At 43.0% G+C, this 20,219-nt stretch overlaps 1 protein-coding gene across 1 annotated transcript in view; it reads right to left on the bottom strand.

Annotated features, from left to right (window-relative positions):
• Positions 1 to 20,219, bottom strand: part of TTLL12 (tubulin tyrosine ligase like 12) — a 498,173-nt gene that overhangs the window by 382,424 nt on the left and 95,530 nt on the right. Inside the window, exon 2 of the mRNA XM_069628126.1 lies at positions 4,247 to 4,425. Coding sequence (XP_069484227.1) covers positions 4,247 to 4,425 — 179 coding nt within the window. The remainder of the gene's footprint in view (positions 1 to 4,246; positions 4,426 to 20,219) is intronic.

The following is a 20,219-nucleotide window of genomic DNA, read 5'->3' on the forward strand; positions in this document are numbered from 1 at the left end:
TCCCCTGGAGACCTCAGGCTGTAAGGGAGACCTCCCAGATTTGGTCCCACAAAGAAGGAGATCCTCACAGATCTCCACTGAGGCACTTCTTGCATTAACCCTGGATGGATTCAGGAGGCACACTGCAACTCGGAGGTTGAACTTTACTCTTCCTGCAGGCTTGTCGGCTGGTGGAGGGCAGCACAGCAGATTTCCAGAGTCCCAGCAGGGCCTTGAAGATGCCCATGAAGAGTTCCAGCAGTTTAGCCAGAAGCTGTTCCGGGCCTTGCAGTGGAAATGCAGATGCACGCTCCTACAACAGAAAAACGGGCCATGTACCTTGAACAGGACAGGTTCAGGTTGCTCCCACCAGTCTCAGGGGCAGGGGAGGGGTGGCATGTCACAGAGGGGTCCCCTGTCAATCAGGAGGCCGAGGTTACCAACACAGTGGTATTGGCTGAGCCAATGGTGGTTTCTGCCATCTTCCGGTGTCCATCTGTCTTATTCAGATCCCTTCACCTCCACCCCCCGCGCCTCACCAGTGTTTCACTTGGGTCCAGCTTGTCTTGCGATATCCTGAAAATGGTCTGGGGCTGACCCACAGCCCTCCAAATGGACACTTTGCAACATTCAGACTTAGAGGGGACTGTCCAATAGTGGAATGCCAGCCTCCCAGAATCTGCTCAGCAATATCCAGACAGAAAGATTACGACAGTTAATTAAATGGATACAAAACTAGGTATAACTAGCACATCACATGCCACTCTATACCGCTTCTTCCCCCCAGAATCACTCTAGGTCCATCTCTCTTTTTGTCTGAAAATCAGGTGGTAAGGAGAAGTTTGCTAGGTCACCCCAAACGTTATGGACAGCAGCACAATCAGAGAAAACCCCATAACTTTGAGGGTGGTGCATGCATTTCTAAGGCTAAAAGTAGAATGAGAGCAGCACAGGATTCTTCTGATGTGGGGAACCTCATTGAATTTGTAGTCAAACATTGGCACTGCACGTTTCCGGAAGTAACCTTGCCATACAACTGAGGGAGTATTGTCCATACAGGAGAAGGTGAGGGGACAGGCACATGGACTGGGGCTCTGCAGGAGGATGTCTGACAGGCTTTTAAAAAAGGGACCAGGGTGCAGGGTTTACAACTTTGTCCATTTCTTTTCTATTTACTGTTCATGACTAGTGTTTGTGCATAGTGAAACAAAAGCATGTCTTCAAAAGCACTACCTGCCAACCAGTGGCCAAGCGCAACCAAGAATTGGGGGGCCAGCACCCAAAATTAAACTGTGTGCTCACAGCAGAATGTTTTGATCAGAGCACTGCCCTTTCCAAGGACGACGGATACTTTGATAATGGAAAAATGGTGTGCAAAAAAATTGGCGCCCCTTACTTTCTTCTATGCACTTACTCTATCAGAATTGTCCCGGCACCTAGTATGATAGCAACCTCGTCTGTCTCCTCCCCACCTCCCATTACTTGCTCCCACCCCCGCCCCATCTGAAATGTTGTCAGGCCTAGTACGATAGTCTCTGGTTTTGTTCCTCTCCTCCTTTCTGCACCCTTTTCCCTCACCTTTTGTTTTTCTCCGGCTCTACCAGAAATGTCGTCAGGCCTAGTACAGTAGTTGCCCGTCTCCATTTCCTTTCCACTCTCCCCGTCCGATTCCTTATCAGCGTCTTAGCTCTTGCACTATCTGAAATGTCGTCCGGCTGAGTATGATCGGTAATTTCACATCCTTACTGTTCATGGCCTGTAAGAATGTAATTGTAGTTTCCCTTGTTCCCTCCCTTTCCTTGAAGCGCTTTGAAACACATTGTGCATAGGTGCTATATAAACTACCATATATCAGCAAAAAAATATTTTGATTGCAAAATGTTAAAGAAAAAGTTTACAATGTTCATTTTTTATTGTGTACATGGTTAACAATTAAACCTTAACACATTGTAAAAATGGCATAAGAAACAAGTATGTAATCAAATAGGTACACAGGATCCTATTTATATGTACCACATCTTACTCCAATAGGAACATAGATTATATTATAAAAGAAGGATAAAATGGTAAACTTTCTCTACTTCCACCCCTCCTTCTCCCCCAACGATTAGACACCTCTGACAGATTCTCCGGCACTACAGGTCTTGACAACATAGACTGCGTGCAACATTCCAAATTTCAAAAAACATTTTTGTTTAATACAGAATATTTAAATTAAAACATAAGATACTACCCACACCTAACAGTGTACAAAACTACCACTAAAACCTACAAAATCTAAAAAGCTAAAAAGCTAAATTTCAAATAAACCACTTACAAATGGACACAGACGAAATCACATATCACAGTACATAGAAAAAACCTAAAAAACAGCCTGTCATTTACAGACGTGCGTTGAAGATTCACCACATTAAGGTAAATCTAATTGGTTTAATTTCTAAACCTTTTTGTGGAATTGTTCTCTTGACTGAGTCAACTCCACTTTTACATTTGGTAATACCCCCTCCCCTGGGGATCTGATTAGTTTCCTCTGTTTCCCTTCTTTGCAGGCTGGTTGCCTGAAACTACCCATTCAACACGGTGTTGAGAAGAATAGTGGATGTTTTAAAGGTTCTCCTGAAGAATGTTCGCCCGAAAGGGGCTTTAAAGAACAGAAACATGTTGGGATTATATGTTGTTTTAGTGACACATTTAGGTTTTTTCTATGTACTGTGATATGTGATTTCGTCTGTGTCCATTTGTAAGTGGTTTATTTGAAATTTAGCTTTTTAGATTTTGTAGGTTTTAGTGGTAGTTTTGTACACTGTGTTAGGTGTGGGTAGTATCTTATGTTTTAATTTAAATATTCTGTATTAAACAAAAATGTTTTTTGAAATTTGGAATGTTGCACGCAGTCTATGTTGTCAAGACCTGTAGTGCCGGAGAATCTGTCAGAGGTGTCTAATCGTTGTGGGAGAAGGAGGGGTGGAAGTAGAGAAAGTTTACCATCTTATCCTTCTTTTATAATATAAGAAACAAGTATACAGAATACAAAAAAGCAGAGCAAATATATACCAACAATCGTTGAGAAATGTTAATTTCTAACAATTTTCTAAAGATAACTTCGAGTATGCGCTGTAGTTAGAAGAAAATTGCAATTTTCTTACTGAGTAAAGCACATTTTCAGAACCTAAAATTACCATTTAAATTGCTTTCTGATAAGCAGTTATCATTCCAAAGTGGATAATCGAGTATGATCATATTGTATTAATTCAAAATACTGCTATGAGAAAGGGCAAAGGTGAACCAATTAGGGCTCTTTGATGCTTTTCATAAAATAAAATGTGGGAACATAATGGCTTCAGACCATTGTTTCTGACAAATGTGCATGTTATAAAATGTTTGTATGTTTGAATCACCAACTCCAGAGAGCACACATACACACATTCTCAGAAGTTTGATAGGAGGAATAAAATGGTTGATCAATCGCTCCCTCCATAATTTTAGAAGAGGGTGGGCTGAGAGGAGAAGCCTGGGGACAGTTTTTGTCAGAAAATATAAAATGTGTACGATACATTCATAAAAAGAGAAGGAAAGTGTATGTTTATTCTTTCAAAAATGTGCCAGGAATATGCTTAACCAACATGGAATATAACCAAGGTTTTTAGAGCGTACTGCATTTTATGTTAATTTTGGACACCATGTCAAATTAGCAACTTACACAAACAATGTGGTAAAAGATTTAGTCAATGTAAATGTTTTACGAATGGTTCAAAATCTCTCGATTCATTTTTAACCATTTCTGCATTTTTGCCTTCCAAACTTAGAATTTCAACCAGGTGATCGCTCCATTTTGTAATATGCAATTTACAATACAATGTGTCCGTTTTGAAAGACAGCAGTGTTAGAAGAGTGTAATGTAATTGTTATTTGTATAGTGCCTTTCACCATTGGTATGGTCCCAACATGCTGTTGGAGTGGAGTAATGAGTGTGCACAGGGGGCCTACATTTAAAACTGTTCTAGAACCGGGATGTCATCAGAATCGGTGAGGCAATTAATGCTCATCATGCTTTGTTTTACATCCCCAGCACTCTCCAATCGAGTCACACAATATCTTCAGTACATTTTCAAGAAAGAAATAGGCAGTTTGACACATTTATATTTCTTTTTTAAATTTAGCTTTGCTCCATTTTTTGGCTACATACATTTCTAATGTTTATATCAAGGCACGAAATATATTGAACATGGCAATTTCATACCCACCAAGGGCTACAACAATCACCTACCAGTTGGGGTTAGATGCTTGAATACCATGTTCGTTGGTTACAATCACTTTAAAACAGGGTTCACTTCCAGGGTTGGGTTGCTTTTTCTTCTCTTCCACAATTTCTTCGCTCTCTTCCTCCATCTCCTCTTCCATCTCTTCCACTTGCATGATCCCAAACATCTCTCCAGCATCAAATATCTGTAATCCAGTAAATAAATCCATGCCATTTAAATAGCCAATTGTAAATACTCTCATTAGGCAACTCAAGATCTTGGGCAATTCGGTCCACATGCGTGTACTGGCATACATGCAACCGTACAATCCTTGTTCTAATCGACAGCCACAATAGTTGAAACAAAAAGAATCCCTCTGTGGCGTTTATTCACTTGTGCTGGTTAAAAAAAAAAGTGCTTCTGACTGGAGACAACTCCTTTGAAATGTGGTAATCTTTGTGCATTATGACTTACTCCAAGGCTCCCACGCAACCAATGTGTTATCACATTTGACTATCATCCTGTTCATTCCTGCTTTGTTGTGCCTATTATGATTTGATTTCCTTCCTTCCTTCGGTTATCTTAATAAGTCAACCGAGTTATCATAAGAGCTCTTCATTTAGGATTTTGCACGGACAACATTTCTCCTCGTCTCCTGTTTTGCCTATTACAGGCACTTCCTGTAGCGTATCTGGACAAAGCCTTGGCAAGCACTCCTTTAATGGCTCCCAGTGTTGAAGTTTGGAGTTACTGGCTTTGCAGGCAGGAAGAGGAATAGAGTGTGACCGAATGAGAACATGCTGTAGCAAGTGGCAGAGCAGAATGAGAGCTCAGGAAAGAAGAGACAAAAATAGGAGCTCACACAGCGACCAGAACCAGGCAAAAATAAGGAATAGTGATAGAGGGAGATGAAACAAGATCAGTGCATCAGATGTAAAAACTAGACCTTTTTGGGGCATAAACAGGATTCCCAAAAATATTTTTTTACAAAAACATCTTAAGCCCACAAGCTGCTTAAGGCTGCATGATGACCAACATATTCAAGCTAAATTGTTGGGGAGGGACTAAGGATTTCAGGGGGCAAACAGATTGCAGTGTGCTGAATTGTGATCTGGTTTCAGGAAACTGCGTTAGGGGAGTTTGTACCTTGGATAGGAAAAGCCTACATAGGGTTTAGTAAGGTTTCTCATAACCCAAGGTGAGCAAAGCCACTCACCCAATTACCAATGACCAATGACCAAACAGCAAGGCTGAACTGAGGAGGAAGGGGCACCAATGAGTAGTACAATTAACGCTTAGCAGAACAGGCAAGTACAAGACCCATAGGGTTAAGCTATACAAATAACAATTACAAGACTGGAGGACAGGAAATAGATTATACTTAAGCAATGAGAAGCACACAGCCATGGCATCATGAAGAAAAAAAAACAAGATATGGGCGTTGGTACGTTGTACACGCGATCCCATTCATCACATACAACTGCGATTTTCCGTACCGAGTCATTTGGACCACATCTGTGCATTTTGTGACTCATCTAACCAAGAATGTATATTTATACTGTCTTAATATGTGAAAAACAATGTGGAAATTATATATATTTTTTAGAACGCATATTATAATTTAAAACATACAACCAACAAAACCAAAGCAGCACAATGATGGACAGAATGCAAAAAGTTCCAGGCGTATAAAAAGGCAATGTACAAAGCGTGCCAAAACAAGAACACAAACAATACAACTTGTCCATATTGTTATTGTTATTTTGCATTTATATAGCGCCTTATATACCATTGGTATGGTCTGAAGGCGCTGGTAGGTTGAACGCCCTTGGGAACCGAAGTTCATGTCAGTATAGAGAGTAGAGGGAGTCCAAAAGTGCGTGTGTGCACTAGGTATGTGTGCAGCTGGTGTGGAAATCGAGTGGTAGCTGCTTTTTAGTTGTACGTGTGGTGGTTGAGAGGTCAGGAGTATGTGTTTGCTCTGGTCGGTTTTACCCAGAACGAGTGTGGCTGCGTTAGGCCTGAGGAGAACGCCTGGCTGGGGGGTGTGAATCCAGCAATGATTACTTAGAGTGATGTGGAGTAAGAGGGAGATGTGGATATGAGAACAGTTATACCGAATGGTGTCATAGTATCTCTGTGTTCTAGATGAGTGGTGGTGTAAGAGGGAGAGTAAGCGTGGGGTGTGGTATGATGTATGTTTTCAAGTGTTTCCTTCATTCCAAAGCATATTAAGCATCGTCTGTTGTACAAATTCGTCCGCTCCACACATTCGTTCAGTCATTATCATCGTCTAGTTCACACCCTCGTACACTTCTAAACGCTGCTGGGAACAGTTCTGAATTCAACTTTCACAGAGAGGCTATTGGGTGCAACTTTCAAGTGTAACTGGGTACACTTCTAAAATGCTATTGGGTACACTTCTAAATTAAGGTGGGAACCGTTTTACAATCAGCTATCAGATAGGCTATTGGGTGCAGCTTCTAAATGCAATTGGGTATATTTCTAAAATGCTGTTGGATACACTTCTAATTGCAAGAGGGTACAATTCTAATTCAACTTTCTCTGAGGAGGTGCGGGGTACAATTCTAGTTGCGAGTGGGAACAGTTCTTTATTCAACTTTCACAGAGAGGCTATTTGGTGCAAACTTTCAGGTGCAACTGGGTACACTTCTAAATGCAAGTGGGAACAGTTCTAAATTTCAGCTTTCACAGAGAGGCTATTGGGTGCAGCTTCTGAATGCAATTGGGTACACTTCTAAATGCCGTTGGGTACATTTCTACATGTAAGAGAGAACAGTTCTAAATCAACTTTCTCATAGAGGCTAACCGGCGCAACTTCCAACTCTAATTGGATACACTTCCAGGAGCAGGTGGGAGCAGTTCTAATGCGGGTGGTAACGGATTTAAATTCAACTTTCGCAGAAAGGCTATTGGGCGCAGCTTCTAAATGCAATTGGGTACAATTCAAATGCAGGTGAGGACAATTCTAAATTCGACTTTCTCAGAGAGGCTATTGGGTGCAGCTTCTAAATGCAATTGGGTACACTTCTAAATGCCGTTGGGTACACTTCTACATGCAAGAGGGAACAATTCTAATTCAACTTTCTCAGAGAGGCTATCCGGCGCAACTTCAACTGCAATTGGGTACACTTCTAGATGGAGGTGGGAGCAGTTCTAATGCGGGTGGTGACAGATCTAAGTTCAACTTTCACAGAGAGGCTATCGGGCGCAGCCTCTGAATGCAACTGAGTACACTTCTAAATGCAGATGGGAACAATTTTAAATTCAACTTTCACAGAGAGGCTAATTGGGGACAGCTTCTAACTGCAAATTCTAGTGTATCTTTCTCAGAGGGCTATCCGGCGTACTTCTAAATGCTAACATTCACAATTCCATCTAAGAGTGGACATGCTAACATTCACAATTCCATCTAAGAGTGGACATGCTAACATTCACAATTCCATCTAAGAACATGCTAACATTCACAATTCCATCAAGGAGTGGACATGCTAACATTCACAATTCCATCAAGGAGTGGACATGCTAACATTCACAATTCCATCTAAGAGTGGACATGCTAACATTCACAATTCCATCTAAGAGTGGACATGCTAACATTCACAATTCCATCTAAGAACATGCTAACATTCACAATTCCATCAAGGAGTGGACATGCTAACATTCACAATTCCATCTAAGAGTGGACATGCTAACATTCACAATTCCATCTAAGAGTGGACATGCTAACATTCATAATTCCATCTAAGAGTGGAACATGCTAACATTCACAATTCCATCTAAGAGTGGACATGCTAACATTCACAATTCCATCTAAGAACATGCTAACATTCACAATTCCATCAAGGAGTGGACATGCTAACATTCACAATTCCATCTAAGAGTGGACATGCTAACATTCACAATTCCATCTAAGAGTGGACATGCTAACATTCACAATTCCATCTAAGAGTGGACATGCTAACATTCATAATTCCATCTAAGAGTGGAACATGCTAACATTCACAATTCCATCTAAGAGTGGACATGCTAACATTCACAATTCCATCTAAGAACATGCTAACATTCACAATTCCATCAAGGAGTGGACATGCTAACATTCACAATTCCATCAAGGAGTGGACATGCTAACATTCACAATTCCATCAAGGAGTGGACATGCTAACATTCACAATTCCATCTAAGAACATGCTAACATTCACAATTCCATCAAGGAGTGGACATGCTAACATTCACAATTCCATCTAAGAGTGGACATGCTAACATTTGCAATTCCATCTAAGAGTGGACATGCTAACATTCATAATTCCATCTAAGAGTGGACATGCTAACATTCATAATTCCATCTAAGAGTGGACATGCTAACATTCATAATTCCATCTAAGAGTGGACATGCTAACATTCACAATTCCATCTAAGAGTGGACATGCTAACATTCATAATTCCATCTAAGAGTGGAACATGCTAACATTCACAATTCCATCTAAGAGTGGACATGCTAACACTCACAATTCCATCAAGGAGTGGACATGCTAACATTCACAATTCCATCTAAGAGTGGACATGCTAACATTCACAATTCCATCTAAGAGTGGACATGCTAACATTCACAATTCCATCAAGGAGTGGACATGCTAACATTCACAATTCCATCTAAGAGTGGACATGCTAACATTCACAATTCCATCTAAGAGTGGACATGCTAACATTCATAATTCCATCTAAGAGTGGACATGCTAACATTCACAATTCCATCTAAGAGTGGACATGCTAACACTCACAATTCCATCTAAGAGTGGACATGCTAACACTCACAATTCCATCTAAGAGTGGACATGCTAACACTCACAATTCCATCTAAGAGTGGACATGCTAACACTCACAATTCCATCTAAGAGTGGACATGCTAACACTCACAATTCCATCTAAGAGTGGACATGCTAACACTCACAATTCCATCAAGGAGTGGACATGCTAACATTCACAATTCCATCAAGGAGTGGACATGCTAACATTCACAATTCCATCTAAGAGTGGACATGCTAACATTCATAATTCCATCTAAGAGTGGACATGCCAACATTCACAATTCCATCAAGGAGTGGACATGCTAACATTCACAATTCCATCAAGGAGTGGACATGCTAGTATTATGGCACTCTATGTTATTGGTAGGTAAGATAGAGTGGCGGGGGTTTTCTGGAGTAGAGTGATTGCTCTACTCCCCACCCATGCCACACTCACAGTTTTTGTTGGTGTTTGTTGGCTTCCTTGGCGTCCCTTGCGGACACCTGCTGACACATCCTGGAGCCGCCTCTGTAGGAGCCGCCCTTTGCCTTGGGGCCCTTCGCCACAGGGGCTGCCGGGCAGAGGGCTGCCCTGGGAAAGTCGGGGATAAAGGGGAGGTGGACGAATCAGGGCAAGGGGAGGACAAAGGGGGCGGGACTGAGGGAGGAAAGCTGCCGTGCAGAAGGGAGGCAGCAAGGGCCTCCTGGCCCCAAAATGGTGGCATGGGGGGGCAGGTGCACAGAAATTCCTTTGTGGGGGGCATCTGGGGTCGGCTTGCCCTGCGCAGCACTCACCTGCTTCCCGATGGTAAAGGAAGCAGGGAGGCTGCCGCGGGTCGCTAGACCCGAACCCACGGGCCCAGTTAGCCAATGGGGAACGGGGGGCGGGATGGGAGGCGGGAGCAGGGATCCAGGAAGGAGCGGGGAGAGGGGACGCAAAGAGGGTACAGGGGCCTGGGGGCACAGAAATTCCTTTGTGGGGGGCATCTGGGGTCGGCTTGCCCTGCGCAGCACTCACCTGCTTCCCGATGGTACCCCATCACCCGGCTTCCTCCCATTTGTGCCATATTTTCTGGAATTTAGTCAGGCACCCTCGTGCGTGGCAGATTCCTCTTTCATAGGACATGCAAACATTCATATCCGACACCTATTTGCTATACCTAGGTATCGCTGGCTTGCCCCATAGCGTCACTATATTTCTTTTAGCCAGGATAGCAGCTGTGGATACAAGCAACGTGTCATAGCGACCATAGGAGTGGGCATCCCAAATTCCCAACACCAACAGCTTAGTCTTAACAGGGACGGGCTCCCCACCACTCCTGCTAGCCTATTCAGAACTCAGTCCCTGCAGCGAGTATTAGCGGGCATCCCCATATGGTATGAAAAAGGATACCATCTGCTCCATCACATCTCGGGCATCGCCAGTGGGTCGCCCAACCGCCTCTAAAGGAGAAGATTATGCAAGTAATGTGTTCTATGTAGAATCTTTAGCTGGACCAAGCAAAACCGGGAGGAAATCACTACCTCTGGCACATCAAAGCCTCTACCCAGTCTTCACGGTCCACAACCCCCACCTCCATCTACCATTTGTGCTGTAGGGCGGACAATTCCTCTGATGAGAAGGAGGCTTGGTACATGGTAAAGGTATTTATATAATAGTAACTAAACTGACCTAGATTTGGTCAGGTGACCACCACATTAATTGTGAAACAAAGATCTGGCAACTCTGACCCATTATCTACTCCTGCCTCAGACTAAACGAGGAGGATATAGGCTCACCCAAATTCCCAGCCTGGATAAAAAGGATTGCATTTAAACACAGATCTGTGATAGCAAAAGTGCATTAATGCATCAATAAAACTAACATTTAATGTTTAATTGTACCCATCCTGTTCTGTGTATGTTGTAAAAACTAGGAGTCATATTTGTCTGCAAGGATTATGTATATATAAACATTGAAAGATTTCTCTAGGTTTTCTTTCACCACGTCCGTTACGTTTTTGATGTCTTGTTACTTTAAGAAAAAAACCTGAGGAGACAAATGGTGTCTCGACAGCAATAAAAGAAAAAGAAATGAAAAATATTGAATAAAGACAATGAAGGAGGAAACTAATATCACTCCTGCACATTGTACTTGATAAAAGCTTAAATGAGTATGTTTTAATCATGAGGAGGTACCGAATGAATAGTCACCGATAGGCATCTTTGAAAATAGATACACACCTGGTGCACAAGGAATTAATCTATTAGGACACTCCCTTCGTTATAAAATATGGTAGAACCCTATCGATTCGCTGCACCACAATGTTGGCCTCCAGAGTGGGATGGCATGCATATCAGTGAACTGGGCACGTAGTGCGTAAGTAATCTGGATATGGTGAACGTTTCTGCCGCAGAGCGCCCATAAAAGTTGTAGAGTGGGAAAAGGGACCACACCCCACATCTAGCACATGTTAAGGGTTAGAATACCACAGCGAACCCAGGTCCCAAACACACCAATCTTATTGATTCCAGGCAGGAGTAAGTTCCGCCACAGATGCTGAGCCAGTGTCGGTCTGCCACTTCATTCAATGCCCCTCCTCCCCCCCAAAACCCTAATCACGTCAGGTTATTGCTGGTAGGGTCGTGTCAATACCACCTCTGTATAGTGCTTGGACCGGTGTGACCTCTCCCCATCCACATCTGTTCAGCCTTACATTGGGTAGATTCGGATCCCTGTGCAGCCAGTCATTAATGACTGCCATCTGGGAGGCCCAGTAACAGTGTGCCATGTTCGGCAGCCTTATGCCCCTCTCCCATACGGAGCTCTGTAACGTAGACAGAGCAATCCTGGGTTGCTTCCCACTCCACAGCAAATTCCTAACGGTTGAGTCCACTCTGGCAAACGGTCCGTGGCAGCGGAATGGGGGCGTTTTGGAGGATGTAGAAATACCTAGGCAACATAAGTATCTTAAATAACGCTGCCACCCCAAGAAGGGTTATTGGGAGAGAAAGCAAGTGTTTTACAGCCTTCAGAAACCTCGGATTGGGTCTAGATTGCAAGAAAGAAATTCAAGGGGAGGGGGGAATCAAGAACAGTAGGAAGCCAGTCTGTGAGACATTGGAGGGGCAGTCCAGGGGAATTGCCACATCTCCCCCCTTTATCGGGAATAGAATGGTTTTGGCGTGTAAATTATACTTAATCTTCCAAAAATGACCAAGATGAACAAGCTAAGACATTATTTAAGAGTAAGAGAACACAATATTGTTATTTCAATAGAAGTTGTAAAATAAACAAAAAGAAAGTGTGCTAAAATTAAGGTGCATGTTGGAAACCTGCCAAATGCACAGCGTCCTAATAAAGATTAAGAAATAAACAGCCCAACCTAGCACAGGTATGTTCCTGAAGCCCATTATGAGGCATTTTCAAAGCGGATTAGCAAGAAAACCACAAGGCTTTTCAAACAGGCAGAGGCATACAGAACAATCGCTATATATAGGTCTCACATAGTACAAGGTAATTTAAGTCCTCTGTAGCATGAAAACCAATCCAACAATGCTCTGAAACAGAAATGTCTTATAAGAATGATCAGAGAATACATAAATTAAGCAGGATAATTCTCTGTACAGGGGCAAGGGGAGCAGAGAGGATGATTGCTTGGAGAGCGGAAGGAGGTGTGGGGGTGTAAAAATAACCAGCTTTCACAAACCACAGGTGGTTATTGCTCACTGTGCGTCTTAAGGGATTTCATTTTCAAACAGTTATTACCCCCATGTCCCTCTCCCTTGTCTCAGTCAATCCAAAAGGTGGCGTCCTCTCGCATGGGATCAATATTTAAGCTTGCTCACCTCCAACGGCGCGTGGAGAGACTTGCGGCCACTCTACCTTAAGGGAGGAGCAACCCACCCTAATCCCCCCTCTTGCCCAACACCAACCTATCCTTTTTCACCCTACAAGGGGGGACTTGGGCTTTGGGCTATCCCTCACAGGCTCTGATCATTCTCCAGAGCTTGCTGCCACAATGTAGGAGCATTTCCCCCCCCCCCACCCCAACCCACCCTTCTGGGATTGTAGGGGTACAGGGAGCTGGCCGACATTGCATGCTCCCTGCGGCCCCGTCAGACATAACCGTAGGTGGAGCAGGACCACAAAGGGTATTGAGCAATGAGCCAGATCGGGGTTCACCTCCCCAGATGCATGCACTTGCATCAGTAGCTGGAGCCTGAAGGCTCGGATGCTCAAAGGTTTTGGGTGTTTTAGGAGCCATATAAGCACCAGCAACATTGGTGGATGGTGTGCACATGCAGAAAACTGACCAGTTACTGAGATGCCTTGTCGGCATCCAGGAAGCCTGGTTAGTGTGGAGAATGCAGTGTGTTTTTCTTCCTAGTATACTTGACTGTTTTGATTCTGGTGTCAAGAATGGGGGGGTAGGAGGGGGGATTTACACTCCGATAAGACAGGAGGGAATTAAATTCTTCCTGCTCCTTACCACAACACACTTTCAGCAACAAAAAATCCTGCAGGAATAGGTCAGAGGATAAAAGGGTAGATTCAGAATCAAGAACATTTTAAGGGAAACGATGGAGGAGTTTTCCAGGCCAGTGAAGATCAGGAAAAAAGAATGCTCAGACCTTCTAGAAGGCATACAAAGGAAAGGCAAACAGTTCCCATTAAACCTGGCTTATAACTGGGTCAGGTTAGCAGCATTGGGCACAAATATTCCTGGCCATCGACGTCCACATTTGTGAGTGGCACAAAGACTGCTCTGGGGCCCATAGATTTGCATATTGCCTTGTAGGGACTAAAAATCTTTGGGGACAAACTAAGTCTACCAGGTGTAACAAGGACCAAAGTCGACACAAATGCTTATGAGAAATCCAAGCAACCTTCTAGGTTGGCAGCCAAGCAAATGGTCTTTCCAGGGGGACTCCATTCATAAGCCATAAAAAAGGAGTTAGCAGAAATCGAGAACCCCAAGCCACTTCACCTCAGACTAATCACCCATAAGCTCTCAGGTTCCAGTGGAAACCAACGTGCTGCCTTTCACCAATTCAGGGAATACTTTAACACAGACTGATTACTGCAAGCTGCAATACTCATCCAGAACAGCTCTGTAAATATCTTACACACACTCAAACACACACAAAGCCCCTTTAGTGAATCATTCCTCTAATGGCAAAGGTGGAAATTTGTTTACGTGCTGGACCTTGTGGAGGTCTACCTTCACATCTCGATACATCAAGAGTCCAAAAACAGTTTAATGTTGGTCATTCCCACTTTCTTTACAGGGCCGTGACTGATTATCTAAAAACTGCACCCTTCATTTATTTTTTATTTATTTCAATTGTTAAACGCCCAAACCCTCTGGTATCACAGCGTTGTTACAGACATTTTGCAGAAAATTAAACATTATTCCAATAACTTCCAGTGAAACACTGATACAAAGATACATAGGTTAACACATTACATGGTCATTTTCACTATATACAAATTTTGTTGACAATCCACCCTAAGGAGGCAGCTGCCTGGGCCTAAGAAGGTGAATATTTGATGATATGTGGTTGACCAGTATTGGTTGAATAAACAGGTTTTGATATGTACAAAAAGGTGCTGGCCCCAAATGTGAGAATCCTACACATGAAAGTAATCGTGGTATTCCCATATTTGGACAACTGGTTGATCACAGCACCACCAGCCAGCACACTGCAGGCGAGCATACAGCAAGTTTGCAAAGTCCCGACGAGTATGGCCGTATTATCAACTGGGGTAGCCGTAAACACTTACCAAACCAGGAGCTGCAATTTAAAGAGGCCCAGCACTACACAGACAGGGGTATGGATTTTCTACTAGAAGACAGGGCACATCAGCGGAAAAACACACCAGGACACTTCAACAGCCCTACAGTGGTTGAGGGTGCACTGTCCTATGAAATCCTCTGTGCTTATACTGGTGCATCAGTGAGTGTCGTCTTCAGATGGGCAAATGCCCTGTCACACTCTGTGGTCCTGCGCTGCCCAAACATCTCCCTGGGGTGAGAACTAGTTCAACAATGCTCTTTCTTGTTCAGACTTTTCTTCTGTGGTGCAGGGTTTGCTAAAATCGGTCCGAGGCCGTGCTATGTTGGCAAACCCACGCACAACCTGCCTATAAAATTGTATAAACCGAGGAAACTCCGGATCCTCTCTTATTCTGAGGCTTTGGCCATGTACAGAGTGCGTCCATTTTGGCTGGATCCACACCGACTCCTTCTGCTGATACCACATGACTAATATACTTAACACTGGTTCTGCAAATCTGGCATTTCCCTGGGGCATCAGGGTAAACTGATATAGAACCCCAAAGGACAAATGAAAGCTGTTTTAGCATTTACATATGGGGTAACTGAACAGGACAAATGAAAGCTGTCTCTTAGCATTTACATATGGGGTAATTGAACAATTTATACTGCAAACAATTCCTTCTTCAATCCTCACTAGTTCCCCAAACAAGTTAAGAATTAGAGAGCACCCTTATATAGTTGTCCCAAGGAACTCTGGAAGCTGCACTTTACCACAAAGACACACAACGCTAAAGTCACAAACAAACCAAACACAAACAGTTGGACACAGTTGAAATAATTGCTAGGTACGACTAGTCCCGAGAGATATAACAAACTAAATTGCATATGTGATTTCACCTCTACTGCTTGATTTTGAGTTATGGTGTAAAAACTCAGCAGTGACCCGAGGGTTCTCCTTCGATCACCTACATACTCCAATAATACCACTAGTCACAACCACAAAAATCCCAACACACTGAGCATCACACACAGAGCCACATGAACCGGATCCCAGTTAGCACAACCTTCATAGAGGTCTTCATCAAGATTACAAAAAGGTAAGCAGAAGTGAAAAGTCAATCCAAGCGCTCTGTGAAACATAGGTGACTTAACTGCCCCTATAGGGCGTGGTTTTTGCCCCCCTCCATCCCACAAGGTGGTGTGAAGTGGGCACAGAATAAAAAGTCATTCTATGGTAAGGGGTGCCCCTAGGATTTGGTCTAGCGCTAGGACCGTTTCCTTCAGTGTTCGCACCTCTTGACATAATACAGCCAGGAAAAGGTTTGTGTAGTTTGTTTTGACTCTGACAACATTATGACGCATTACTCAGAAATATGAAGCCGACACTTGAAGATAGCAAGTTAATATATTTAATGTCACTTCTATTTCCTACCAGCTCTAATTTTCATTACAGCTGCTATGGAAGCAGCAATTACAACATAACAGATTGCCATACATATGAAGAGCGTTATTGTTTAAGTTAAAAGCATGATTTACATTTAATAACAAACAAGTACAACTAATAATGTAAAGATACCAGCTTCAGCAACATGGAGTTTGTTATGTTGGTCTACACTAAGCTATGGTATGATCAGGGAGTGGTGTAACATATCAACGCCTGCAGTCTCACAAAATGCATACAGTTCGACTTCCACATTTAAACTCAAGCTTTCAGGGCTTGATGGGCTGCATATGAATGGACCACGACTTCCTGTCAATCGGGCCTGCTCGTGTCTCTGCTTGGGGACCTGTGATGGATCTTCCCAGCCTCCCCTTGAATTCGGGTTCTTCTGCTGCGCTGTGTGTTTATACCCAGTCAGCCTGCGCTTTTTATCTTAAGACAGGCTTTTGGTCTGCCTATCACGTGTGTGTTATTTCCGCCGCCTGGAAAATTAAAGTCTAGAGTTTAACACTGCTCCTGTGCTTTGCTTCGTGTTGGACACATGATATACCTGTGTGCAAAATAAGAGAGTTGCTGTCTTCGACTCTTGGCCGTTTCCCTTAGAGTGACTGGGGCTTCTGCCTGGGGAACAATCAAAGCGTGTCATTTGCTCCTACACAACTTCAAACCCCATTATAGTATTGGAGTTTCTGAAGAGCGACACTTGTCTGTACACACATTCAACCGTCCGTGTGAATTTTGGGGTCATGCTTCCTGTCCTTGGCTGATTATCAGCGAAGCAGCATCTCTTGAATTTGCTACGAGCCCGTCTAAGACAGGAAGTTGCCACTTGTGGTTGGGTTTCTTCTAATAAGGGGAAGCTCATCGCTTTTTGCTGAAGCTAAATGGCAAGTGTCTATGTGCGTTTCTAGATTGCAGGCATGTGCAATATTTAGTCAATTAACTTATTTTATCAGAGGCCAGTGTCTGTTACAGTCCCTTGAAAGCAACTTTTGCATTGTGTGTGAGCGCGTGCTTTCTGCTCAAACATCTGTAGCTTCTTACTGTTGTGTTTCTAAAAGTCGCCTGATCTGAGCCAACTTGTCTTAATAAGACTAATGAATCTGTGACACAGGGAGCACCAATAAACCAACCTCGAATGAAAATGGGAATACCTCTTTCAGACAATAAAAATTCCTTACAGAATGGACCTCTCTTTTTCCGAAAAGAGAAAGAAACACAACAAAACCGACAATCCCCAAACAGTAGAGGTTTCCTTCCACTGACACCTCAATTGCTGTAAGCAGGATGTGGTCTATATCCTGTATGTTAAACAGCAGCAAGAATGCCTTCCCGTGGTACAGAAACTAATTCCCACCTGGGTTTCTCTTGTAAACATCGTTTAGAAAGAATCGTACATTGCGCAATCAGGACAGGGCTCTACCCACCTAGTACCCATGAGGAATGCGAGTCTGAGTAGAAAACATTAAACCACACCTGCATCGGTTGTGTCGGGAATAGAATAAATAAGGGTAAACCCACCAAATAATGCAGTACAAGCAACCTAAGCAAATACGTCCTACACGTTTTAAGGAATTTCTTTTCATCTGACTTTTAGGAGATGGCGGGGCTCTCTTACACAAGACGGCAACTGCACTTGTAAGAGAGCCCCGCCGCCATCTCCTAAAAGTCAGATGAAAAGAAATGAAGGCCAAAACTGCCTCGCCAAGCGGCGCTGGGCTTGGACGACACGGCTGGCAGCCTCCCTGCAGCACACTCACCATCCCTCCCCCACTCCAGTGGGAAATTGACTGAAAAAACAGGGTCAGATAGGCAATCAGGTGATGATAGGAACCCAACACGAGGGCTGTGGAAACACTCCCAACGCCCTAATCCTCCCCGCTCTCCTCTCTGAACACCATGCGTGGCTTTTTTTCTCCCATTGTGACCTCCCGAGATCATACTTCCCCCGCCAGTGCTCCAGATAAGATTTGGGAGGTGGGAGTATTTTACCCCCTACTTTTAAACTTTGATAGTAAATGTGATTTCAAGAGAGTAAAAATGACTTTTCTCCTTTGCAAGAGAGTAAAATGTATGCGACATCCAGCCAAGTGCGCAAAAACTGTATGGAAATCATTACCATGTTGCAGCTTTCTGCATTGTGGCATAATACACCTTTCATTATTTCTCTAAGGTCTGGCCATTTGATCTCGCCTGTACATATTTAAAATGTTGAAAACACAAAAACCTAGCCCATTACATAGTAAAGGAAACATGAATTGTATTGTGTGTGGAGGGTCGATAGCAGAATTGCCTTTTGAGGTTTCATGAAAGTCCTCATTTCCTGGAACTATTACAACCTAATGGTATGCCAATGGTATGATACAACAGTGCAGAGAAGCAAGGACTTCATGCTAAATTCTATACCTAATCTCATGGTCAAATGGTTATTTATATAGCGCTTCTGGGAAAATGCTGTACATAGAGCATATTTATCACAATTATCAATAAATCAAAGTTGGTACTCTTATTGACCTCGAAAGGTTGAAAGGCTGCCTTGCCGGGATTCGAACCTGCACCCTACAGATCACACACAGATCGCAGCAACGAGTGCTCTACCGGCTGAGCTATCTTATTGGCCAACATCCTTCAGAAGTTGGTAAACGGAGTATCCACTGAGGTATAATAATAACAGTGTCTAGACACGATATGACATTTATAACGCGCCTATACACAAGTGTCAAGGCGCAACGAGGCAAGGGAGGGGGAACAGAGGAAAGACAAAGACAACGAAATGACTAGGCCAGGTGACATTGAGAAGTTAGACAAACCATGTATGAAGTGCTACATTAAGTTAAATACCTTGGTTTTGCTCCGTTTCTATTTCAATTACAAATGTAACTGCCATTTGTTTGTTTTTTAACAGCACTTGCACTTCCTGGAGAGTCGGGTTTTGGATGTTTTAATTGTACTCTTGAATATTTGAGACGCTAACACATGTGATTGGTGTAATGACAAGCACCCACACCATAAACGGTGTACCCCATTGATTGCAAGGTTGAATGGATGTAGACTAGACTGTGCATACTCATCATTTTACACACCGTTTATAATAATTGGTGTACATTTAATTATTTGTGTAAAAATGATCTGCCTCCGCAAGATTATGCACACAGCACAGGAACTCTGAAAAATACAATTGTGCAATAATGCTTTGCTTTCACTGGAAAAAAGATAATTTGTTACAAAAGATTCATTCTCAATTGGAATTTAGCTTTCCATCTCAATTATACAATCCTAAAATGCAAGGAAACTATATGCACAGTGCTTCCGTTTGCTCCATGAGCATCTACACACAACACAGCAGAGGTTGAATGGAAAGAAACCATTCCTTTTAACACAGTGTGCAGTTTCTTTTTTTAAATACATTCTGTTTCAGAGGTTTTTCTCCATGGCTTGACATTACATCCATGTAGATAAAAATCATAGAAGCATTCTGGTTTCCGTCAAGTAACCTGACCTTTGTACACAGGAAAATAATAAAAGCAGTTTTATTTACAAGATTTTCATGCGTAAAAAGGCCTGGTACAAACCTCAACTGGTAGCCTGCTCCCCGCAAGGGCACTCTATAAAGCACTCTATACCTTTCTGGTCCATCGCAAAGACCTCAAAATATGACTCAACTCACAAGATATATAACCTCCTCGCTTCACCTCTCTAAAGCAATGTATTTCTATCGTTCTTAAGGTCTTAACCGTCAACACAATCTCTTTAACTACACTAGGGCTCCTAAGCCCTTAACTGTTTGGTTGGCAAAAGCTCTGTAACAGTATTATGGTAAAAAGCAAGCTGTCTTGTAACTTGCTGCCTCTGGGTTTGATGTGCTCTACAAATGACAAAATGAATAAACCAAAAAGGTCATATCACCTCAGGAGCACAGCCTTCCTAACCCACCCTTGACACCGCCCCCCCCTACCCCCCACTGGTGGGCGAAACTAATACCCTCCAT

The sequence above is a fragment of the Ambystoma mexicanum genome, chromosome 12 (assembly GCF_040938575.1).
Source record: "Ambystoma mexicanum isolate Mex_15411 chromosome 12, UKY_AmexF1_1, whole genome shotgun sequence".
Lineage (NCBI taxonomy): Eukaryota > Metazoa > Chordata > Amphibia > Caudata > Ambystomatidae > Ambystoma > Ambystoma mexicanum.